At 39.8% G+C, this 10,363-nt stretch overlaps 1 protein-coding gene across 1 annotated transcript in view; it reads left to right on the plus strand.

Annotated features, from left to right (window-relative positions):
• The first annotated feature begins 1,773 nt into the window (after positions 1 to 1,773).
• Positions 1,774 to 10,363, plus strand: part of MAN1A1 (mannosidase alpha class 1A member 1) — a 277,351-nt gene continuing 268,761 nt past the window's right edge. Inside the window, exons 1-3 of the mRNA XM_019520217.1 lie at positions 1,774 to 1,780; positions 2,745 to 2,752; positions 4,410 to 4,506. Coding sequence (XP_019375762.1) covers positions 1,774 to 1,780; positions 2,745 to 2,752; positions 4,410 to 4,506 — 112 coding nt within the window. The remainder of the gene's footprint in view (positions 1,781 to 2,744; positions 2,753 to 4,409; positions 4,507 to 10,363) is intronic.

Below are 10,363 nucleotides of genomic sequence, written 5' to 3' on the forward strand. Positions count from 1 at the left end.
GTATAAAATGTGGCTTTGCCAAAAGAGCTACCTCTACAGTAAAAGTGTTTTGCTGATACTGGCTGATGGAAGGATAACGATGAAGTGCTCTTCCTACAAATGCAGCTTGAATGTAGACAAGCTGCACTGTAGCAGAGTAGGACTTCTGGTGCCGTTTGTTTCCGAATTTGGCAACAGTAAATTTCAACAAGCCCAAGAGTCAGATGTCAGTCTTTGATAGAAGTACACAATTCCAGTTGAAGCTAGTGAGAGTTGTAGATAGTAACAGAATTTGAGTCTCTTACAGTTGTTCACTGTTGCTAGTGTACTTGTATTAGACAGATATTTCGATGGTTAACAAGGGCTCTTGAAGAAGTCCTTATTATCTTTGATTTGCATTTTATTTTTCGAATAAAGATTCAAGTATGTATTTGGCAGATGGTGAGAGTACCCTGGTTGCAGTAGATGACTTGAGGGGAATGTGTTAACTCTAAGTTTTCGAGTTGAAGCCAGTGTTGTCTCAGGACACTCAACTGCCAATGGCCACCTTTTCTATTTTATATTAAAACAAAATATTTTCTACTTGTAAGTGCCATGTTGTTGTTCCTATTTGTACCCCAATTTTTTAAAAGGAAAAACAGGTTTTTTACCCCATACATGCAAGTCAGTAACTACAGATTAAGCCCTTGAACTACTATTGCCCTTACAAAATCCCATAGGAAAATCAAATCAACAAGGAAGGGACCCAGAGAATTAAATGCACCACTATAAAAAAAGGAAATGAAAACTATTTATAGACTTAAAAACAAGCCCTTAATAAAAGGCCAAAGTTGAGTTGTAGTTCTGGAGTCAAGCTTCCTATGACACAGAGTCAGACTGTTGGATCTAAGCAACCTTGGTTTAAAAGCTGAAAAATCTACATTTTCCTATTTTTTTTCAATTGATGTGGGGAAGAAGAAAGTGGGTGGTTTTATGTACACATTATTGTTTTGTACACGTATTGGCTGAGGCTTGACCTTGCCTCAAGCATGAGGAAAGTATTTACAGCCTGCTTCTGTTTTGGAAGAATGAAATAGAAGTTTAAGATAAAGAGTGCCTGAGAGCATGTGTGTTAGTGAAATGATGACTTGAAAGAAAGCAGCTGCTCTATCTTTTGTACAAATAAAATTGAGGTGTATTTTGGCAGTGTAAAAGGGGCACTGTTCTCTAAGAGAACTGTTGCTGTGCCTGACTTCCTATTTACTTTGGGTGCAGAATGGCATTGAGATGTTCAGAGCTGTTTCTGAGTGAAGTAAGAAATGGCATTGTTAGTATAGGTGATTAGTGTAAAAAAGTTAAGTCTGCAAGTAATTGAGCAAATGTTGTGTACTGTAATGAAGTAGTTTGACACTGATACCTTTGTTTTAATTTTTTTTAAATACTGCATTTACTCAAGTCCAAGACAACTTTGAATTTTTAAGATGCCCCCCTGTCCCGCCCCCCCCCCCCAAAAAAAATTATATTATAAACCTGGGAAATTTATAAATTTCTGAATATAACTATTGTGGGGAGTCATCTGACATTCATTCCTGCAACTGTTATGCGGGGGGAAAGCAGGGGGCAGGCATTGGGGGACCAGGTAGCAGGAGAGCCTGCTTGACCACTGACTCCCTTTCCCTCTTGCACCCCTGCCAGCAGCAGAGGCCCCTGCCCCAGCATCCAGTCAGGGCTGGAGATGCTGCTGCTGCCTGCCTGGGCAGAAACTAAAGCCACAATGTGCTCTGTACCCCTAATCAGAGCAGGGCCAGAGCCATGATGGAAGGTAAGCAGCTGTGGGTTGCAAGCAGGAATGGGGAGAGGGAACAAAGACTGCAGCAGACAGGCGATGGGACTATTTGATCTCCTCACAATGTTGTGGTGTAGACCGCCAGTCTCTATGGGTTGCCTGCGGATAGCGACTGGTGGTGAACATGCACCCCGAGTCTGAGTCTGTGTTAGGGTCAGAGCTGGAGCTGCAGAAGCTACCTGCTGCCCCACTTTGTACTTGAATCCAGCATGGTGGAGGGAAATTGCTCATGTTGAATGGGGAAAAAACCTAGTCTAGGAAAACATGGTATATTGACTATATTGTGTTATGTCATATCATTATATTTCTTGGTATATATAATAAGAATATATATAAAATATAAAAAGAATAAAACCCCTATATTTTAATATAAAAATGTTAAGTGAAAATCTTGGATTTTCTGTAAAACTACAGTTTAATTGTTTTCATCCTGAACTGAAGTGAAAGCAGGTTTTGAAATTTATATTTATTTTCCAAAAGAGAAACTCTCTAAGCTTTTCAAACAAATTTAAATTAAAAATTGCTATCTCTTCATATGTAGTATAATATTGTTAATACATATACCCCTTGATATTATGGGTGGGCAGGGGTGTCTCAAAGCAAATATACTCATTTGGGTTTCTAGTGCAGTCAGTTTGCTAGGGCACTGGAGAAGTGTTCTTACGCTGTAGGATTTTTCTCTTCTAGAGCGCAGAAAAATCTTTCAGAGTAAGAGGGTTGTTGACTTATTTACCTTCTAAAATTGTGTCAAGAGTGCCACTTAAGATGCCATTTTTCAGTGGAAATCTTATGTTTGCTAGTAATGGGACTGAGGTGAAGTTATTTTGTGTAGCATGTTAAATGGGCTCCCCTTGAGTCAGTAGCAGCCTGGAATACAGTTGAATTAAGTATGTTAGAAAAATCATGTGTCATGTAAACAGTCTTAATATTTTTTTCTTAGATATGATGGTAATATTAAGAAATTAGTGTGTTTCTACTCTGAAAAACAGTAATGTAGAAATAACAGCCTACAATAAACACTGTAAGTTGTAAGAGATGCTATACAAAGTAATCTATCTGTATTATATTGTGGCCAGAACAGAATAAGCAAAATTGTATAGTACAGTGAATTTCAATTCTATTGCCAAAACTGGGCCTTTGTGCAGGGGTAGAAAAAGAAAGAATTTAGGCTGCTGAAAGCTTACTTCTGGTTAACACGTATTAGCTCGTCCGTAGGATTCCCAGCATGGTGCATAAGGTAAAATGCTAGGGAGTGTAACTGATGAAATGTCGGGGTGACATATAGGGGGTGCACGCAGATGCACGTACACCCTCTGAGCGCGGCGGTACACTTCCTGCAAAAGGGCGACCCCCTGGCTGCTGCCACTGGCGGTGCCTGAGGGTGGTTGCTGACCCCTGGTTGGTGCTTCCCCCCCTCTCCCCCCCCCACCCCCCTGCTGACAACACTGCCGGCAGCATCTTCAGTGGGTCCCAGCTTACTGCTGCCGAGCTCCCACCACTGCCAGCGTAGCCATGCCCCTGCAGCCGCCAGGGGCACACGTCATTCATGTTGGTTCTTATTATGTCATTTTTAGACTCTGGAGATGGCACAAGCATAACTGAGTGCATCTTTTACAGTCTCATAATGCTGTATTAATGACGATTTTAAATTTATGTATTTACTTCAAGGAACTATATCCAGGGAAGGGAAGAAAGTAGATTGTATTGGATTGTATGTTTAATGATGTCTGCTTTCACGTCATGTTTCTTAAATTGCTGCCACTCTTTCACATCAGTGGTGAACTTTGAAACTCCTTGCTTTTGTGGAAGCCCTTGGCTTGTATTGGGATGAGCAGTTTTTGCTGCCATTATCTTATCATTGCTTGGTTAGACTGATGGAGGTCCTTGTTCGAATCCCAGGTCTTTGCTCACTTTCAAGCCTGCTTAAAGAAGGGGAGGAAGAGCAGGGAGTTAGTGAGAAGATATTCTGCTTACAATTGCGAATTTTTGCTAATTTTGAAATTAAGTTGTATCCTTTCAACCAAAATGGTGGACAGTGTCCTCATTTTTCTCCCACAGACTTTTCCTGTCCTCCCCAATTCTATTGTGGTGTTGTTACCTAGATTAGTCTGAACTTAGCTAGCTTGTATCCAAAATATGATCTCTTTGCCAGGTACTATAACTTATTTTAAACTGCTGCTACTTTTGACCTCATAAATTTATCTTGGTCTGTCTTGCTCCTGAAATATAAAAATCTAATTTTTCAAAGTATTTTTTGACACTGCTGGTTTGTCTGATTATCTTCTTTGAGGAAAATCTAATTGGGTTAATATACTTCTATCACAAATTTAATCTCTGAAAATTAATTGGCCATAATTATAATTATGTGAAATAATAATAGGAGGTGGGTTTAATTGGAATGGAACACTTAATTCAACAATAACAGTAATACTGTTTTTCCAGTGTAATGTTAATTGTATTTAAAATATTTTATACTTCTAATGCATACAACATTAATTTAATAAAGCACAGAATAAATATATATTTAATATATAGTTTATTCTCAATCAGTTTTGGTGGTTTCTTTTTAAATCAACATTATAATCCTGCTTTCATTTCCCTCCAGATGATGAAACATGCCTGGGATAATTATAAGCGTTATGCGTGGGGATTAAATGAACTGAAACCCATATCTAAACAAGGACATTCAAGCAATTTATTTGGTGAGTAGCATGTACTTTTGTACTTAATGATATTAACTTAGAACAGTAAGTCATCTGAAGAGATTACAGTTGAGTGACACATGTTCTTAATTGTGACATTGGTGTGACGTTTCTAGGTTTACCATATTGTGTATAGAAAACAGAGTAGAGTAGAAAACAGTTTTCTATATCAACTGTCCTCTGAATGATAAAAAACATAGCATTCATATGTGCTACATATGAATAATTTTATTGCGGCATCATTCCATAAAATTACTTGGTTGAAGTGGAAGCTCACTGGCAAACCATTCCATAAGCAATTAAAAACTTACGGGATATAATTGCAATTGTTTGTTCCATATAGACACAAATGTACTTTAAGATGTCACAAGTATGTTCCATTGCATGAGAAGTAACGTGTTTAATTGACTTGAAATTATACTTACCTTCAGCTGACTTCCTCATTTGTGAGATGGCCATTAATTGCACCTCTAACAGTATATTGCTAGCAGTATTTAATTTGGTCCCATCCAACATGGCTTCAAGTTAATTTGAGGCTGAATAAGTTAGTGGAAGTAAAGTCTGGATAGAAATCCTGAAGTAATTGGGCTTAAGAAAAAAAAATCTTGTCTCAAAATGGTGCAGAGCTTAGTGGAGGAGCAGCTGTTAAATGAGAGTTTAAGCATACATATGCAGTGCCTTAAAGATTAATGTCCATCATCCAATGATTCATGTCTTGCACAGAAAACACAGATATCCAAAAACTATTAAAAATATAGAAATCCTTGTCAGTCTTTAAAAAAAATATTGCTGGAAATAATGAAAGTGAATAGACCTCCATAAAGGCCACAGAGGGCATGTCCCCACGAGCAGGAATGTGTGTTCTCTGGGAACAGCTGGTTGTCTCTGGGGAATATGTGGCAAGATGGCCCAGGGGAGTCTGGGGCCAGCACCTGGGCTGGCCCCAGCAGCCCTTTTTGTGGGGCCTCCTCGGGTTCCAGCAGCAGTGGTGTGGTCACACAGAGCCTGGTTGGCAGTCAGAGTATGGCTCTGGCTGGCCAGACTCCAGTTTCAGGCAGCGCAAGCTGCCACCATGTGTACTGGCCCCACGTTCCCAAATTCTGGCAAAAAACCCAGCCTTTTAGTTGTTCTGTGGTCTTGACTTTTACTTTGAAAGCCATTGTTGTTTAGCTATGATTGCAACGAGCAACTTGCAGACATGACCCCAGATTCAAAAGTATAGAAAATGGCTTGCCTGAACAAGGGAAAACCCCCAAAAAGTAATTTTAACATTAACTATGGCAACTTGAACTCACACCCTAGTTATTTTGGGCTAACCTCCCACTTGCAACAGTATAACCAGTGTGTGACCAGGACATCAGTCCTAGGCATTGATTTTTGAGGGGGTGCAAGAATGGCAGCTGTTACCATGATTTCAACTACCATTACTGCTCATGGTACAAAAATTGCTTGTAATTCCTCTGTCTGCATAGATTGGTTATATAGAAAAGCTCTGAGTTTGAATAGAGCCTAGAGTAAGAGATCAGCTATGAACTGTTCTGTTGATTTCAGTTGTTAGGTGGTCAGCTTTCAAAGTGTGGAAATATTATTTGAGTCTAAATTGCTTTTCTAATTTTGGATAATTGCCGATTGAAAGGCTTTAATAGTTGATTTCATTAAAATAGTTCAGTAATCTTTTAAAATGTTAGATAGTCAAATTATGCATGGTTGTCTTTCCTGAAGGTGACAATTGAAATGAAAATATATTTAAGGTGGTTTCTTTTTGGTAAAAGCATATCAATACTGTTGTCATTTTGTATATAATGTAACTTTTTCAGTGCTTTTACAATCTAAATTGTCACCTGAAAACCAGAGACTAGTACTTTAATTAAATAGCTATAAAATAATGCAAACAAGACTTGCCTAAGTGAAAGTCAGAATCATTTATGATGGATGGCTAGTGGACATGAAGGAAGGTTGCTGAAGACTTACTGCCCAGTGAAATATTTCTGTGCTCTAGAGTTCATTGCTTCACATTAATTGCATGTGGTGATGTAGCTACTGATGTGGTAATGCCAGGTATAGAGCTGAGCAGTAGGGCTGTGCGAGGCTTTGGACAGAGTTTCGGATCCGGAGAAGCTTCGGGGTCCGAAGCAGCACATCCGGGTGGAAGTGCTGGCCTCATTAGGCTTCCCAAAGCAGTTCGGAGCTTCCGAAGAGCTTTGGAGCCGCCTCAGGGATCCGGCCATAGGGTATAATGGGGAAACAATAAAATATCTATAACTTTGTTGTTTTTTCGTCTGATTTGGATGAAATTTTCAGGGATGGTATACTCTGCAGAGAGGATGAATCCTACCAAGTTTCAAAAAGATTGGTGCAGGGGTTTGGGGGGAACTGCCCCTCAAGCTGTGAACAAGCAAAACTCGTGCCATGGGTGGTTGTGGGACTGACTGTCTCTGTCTTGGGGCAGGGAGGGGAGACACTACTGCAGGCCTGGCTGCTAAGCTACTATATTACCAGTTACCAATTAATCATGATTCACTCAGGTACCAGGGACTCAGGAACCAGCTCAATGCATAGGACCTAGCTACTACATAACGACTTAACGCGTATCAATTAGCACCCACAAAACCAGGCTAAAGAGAGGAAAGAATCAATACAATCAGTTGCCCCAAGATGGAGACAGTTTTGGCATGAGTTTTGCCTGTCAGCAGCTAGGGGTGCAGGGACCCAGAACCCCCTGCACCGTTCTCCTTGACAGCTGGCAGGTGTCGTGGCCTCAGCAGGGGCCACCATCCCTGCAACTGTCACCCTGCTGCACTTTAACATACCCATGTCACGAGTTTTGCTTGTCCACAGCTTGAGGTGCAGTTCCCCCCCAAACCCCTGCACCTATCTTTTTGAAACTTGGCGGGCTTTGTGGCCTCAGAAGGAGCTACCACCCCTGCAGTTTTGACCCCCCTGTGTTGTAACACACAGCTGTGACATGAGTTTGGCTTTCAAGAATTTGGGGTAGTTTTCCCCTAAACCCCTGCACCGATCTTCTTGAAACTTGGCAGGTTTCATGCTCTCAGCAGAGGCTACCATCCCTGCAAGTTTTGTCCAAATCAGACAAAAAACAAAGTTATAGATATTTCATCAATTCATTGTATCCTATGGCCGGATCTCCGAGGTGGCTCCGAAGCTTCAGAGCCGCTTCGACTGGATCAAGGCAGAAACCTGGTGGGGAGCTCCGGATCAGATCGTGGCTATCTGAAGTGGCCGGATCTGAAGCCGGATCGGATCGCTGCCAACTTGCGCAGGCCTACTGAGCAGTTGGTCCAAACCACTCTAAGACAGTAAGGAAGAAGAAAATTACTTAACCTAATCATTGTAAAACAGATGCCACAGCACACAGTTCTGGAAATCAATTAACCAAATTATGAAATGGTGTCCTTTTGGCCAATGTGTCCTTTGATAAGATGGATGAGGGCTTTTCTTTGTACTAACAGAGTTACATCATGCTTTATGTTTAGAGAATTTAAAGAAGGTTTTTGAGCAATATAAAAGTACTGAAGAAGTTATGAAGCAGACTACTTACTAGGACTTTTGAAGGCCAACTACTTGATATTAGTCTCATCTGTCATGAAAATAAAGCAACCTTGTCCCATGAAGCCACTGGGTAAAATGAGTTTTTAGAAGATCCTTTAAAAGTAAGCTGCTTATGAAATAAGTTGTGGATATTTGGTTCAGTTTAGAAAACACTTGAGAGCTATCTGAGAGGGAAAAACAAAATTTAGAAAAGGTGTCCCTTGTAAAGTACTAGCAGGCTTGGGCACCTTAAGAGGTGTAAGCTATTTGAGCTATATACTCGAGGCTTGAGCACTGCTGAAAAGATGACTCCTCACAAACTTACATCTGTAGAACTCTGAAGCTTAGATGTTAGTCTTAAATTATGTTGTTGTCTGGGCTGTTAGAGGGATTGTTTTTGAGACCTTCCTAGATCTAATCCAGAAGTTGCTTTGCCTCCCCTCACCCAGCACTTCCTTTTCTATTACAGGTACTCCTCAAGAATGTAACTATGATGTTAAGCGAGGAGTAGCTGTATAACATTGAATTCTACCAACAGGGTATCTTGGTACTATTCCCGATGAAAGTGCTTTATATATTTCTCATTCATTCTTTGCTCATCAGCAAGGGAAAGAGAGTTAAATATTAATTCTCTCTTGGGTTTTTTTATCACAGTTTATTCTTTTCTTGATAGCTTGTGTATCTGTAAAGTAGATATTATAGAACTATTTCTAACAGTGAACTTGAATTTGATAACTAGATCTGTTATAGATTTCAACATAAGCTCCTCCTTTTAATTCTTCTTTCCAAGTAATTTTTGGACGACAGGAAGCCTAATAAAATATTTTTGCCTTTATCACAAAAGGTATATGCTCCTTCTTCCGCTCCTTGCTATCGTACTACACAAAATTGCAGTGCTAAAACAAACATGTTCATCCTTCTGTTTTTTTCCTTAAATAAAAGGGACATTGAACTCAACATATACCAACTAAATGACTGCTGTAAAATAATTCAGAATGGAACTGGCCAAGACTGTACCCTCTGGAAATAAGCCCTGTGAACTTTACAGCTAGCATTCAGAGAGCAAGGAGGGCTATTGTAAATTCAATCTCCTGTCATCATAAGTACCTTCTGTTTTCAATAGTCTTCACTTTGATTTCTGCAGCTCCAGTTTTCTGAAAGATAATTGTCTTAGTGGCAGTAAGGTACAACACGTTCATTAGCCAGCTGTTTAATTTGGAATGCTTTCCCTCCCCCAGTTGATTGTTTCAATTATTTTTCATTCTGAATGCAGTGAAAGTGTCTCTGCTGTGGGGCAGAGGGGACTTTAAGCAGGTAATTGTAGAGTGCCAAGTTCCAGAGCTGTGATTCACTGGTGCTGAACATTGTACAGGGGGCAGACAGTACACCCATCCAGACTAATAGAAGCTATAAGGAAAGGCATTTGCAATTGATATTCCTTCTTTTAAACTTAATTTTGGATCTACAAAATCTGATTTAGGAATGCTGCAGTGTTTGGCATACTGTCAGTATGCATTCAGAATGTCACCTACCCACATCTTGAAATCTGTGAGGGGTGAAAAGAAAAGGCACTTAAGTGGAATTGAACATGGGTGTTGCTGTCATGGGGCCATTTCATATAAGACCTATTTGGATAATCCTCTCACTTCACAACTCAGGCTAAGCTTTAGTCACCAAAATGTTAAAGAATTGTAGTCATGGCAAGGCTTTTACTGTAATGTGAGAGGATGGCCAGAAAGAAAGCAAAGAGTAAATGGAACCAGAATAATATGAACAAATAATATTTCTCATATTAGGAAGTATATACTTTATTATTTTAACCAGATTTTTATTTTTGGCTGTTCTTATCCAATGATAAATTCATGGGGATGGTAACTAACAAAAATGATATAACAAGGACCATAAGCAAATGCTAGGTCTCTGCTGCCTCAAATTTGGACGCAATGGGCATCTTGTAGTACTGTGTTGATAAATACTGTAACTTAAATTGTTACCTTTCCCCCTATTATGGGGGCGGGGAGGGGAAGAGGACTTCTACTGGTTTTGTAATTGCAGCCAAGTTAGCCTGTATGCCTGCTCTATAATATTTTTGCCAAATACTTCTCAATTAAATACTTCTCTCTTCTGTAGCTTATCTGTTACTTTATTCTGTTTGTATATAACCATTGTCACTAGTATGCAAGCATCTTCCAGTATTACATTAAGAAATTTGGGGAAGGGAAGCTACAAAGGTTTTGTGTAGAATATGCTGTGTTGGTAGGGATGGGAGTCTCACTTTTATTTATGCTCTCAATATGTTCCTGCATGC

The sequence above is a fragment of the Gavialis gangeticus genome, unplaced genomic scaffold (genome assembly GCF_001723915.1).
Source record: "Gavialis gangeticus isolate Ggan-Ray unplaced genomic scaffold, GavGan_comp1, whole genome shotgun sequence".
NCBI classification, from domain to species: domain Eukaryota; kingdom Metazoa; phylum Chordata; order Crocodylia; family Gavialidae; genus Gavialis; species Gavialis gangeticus.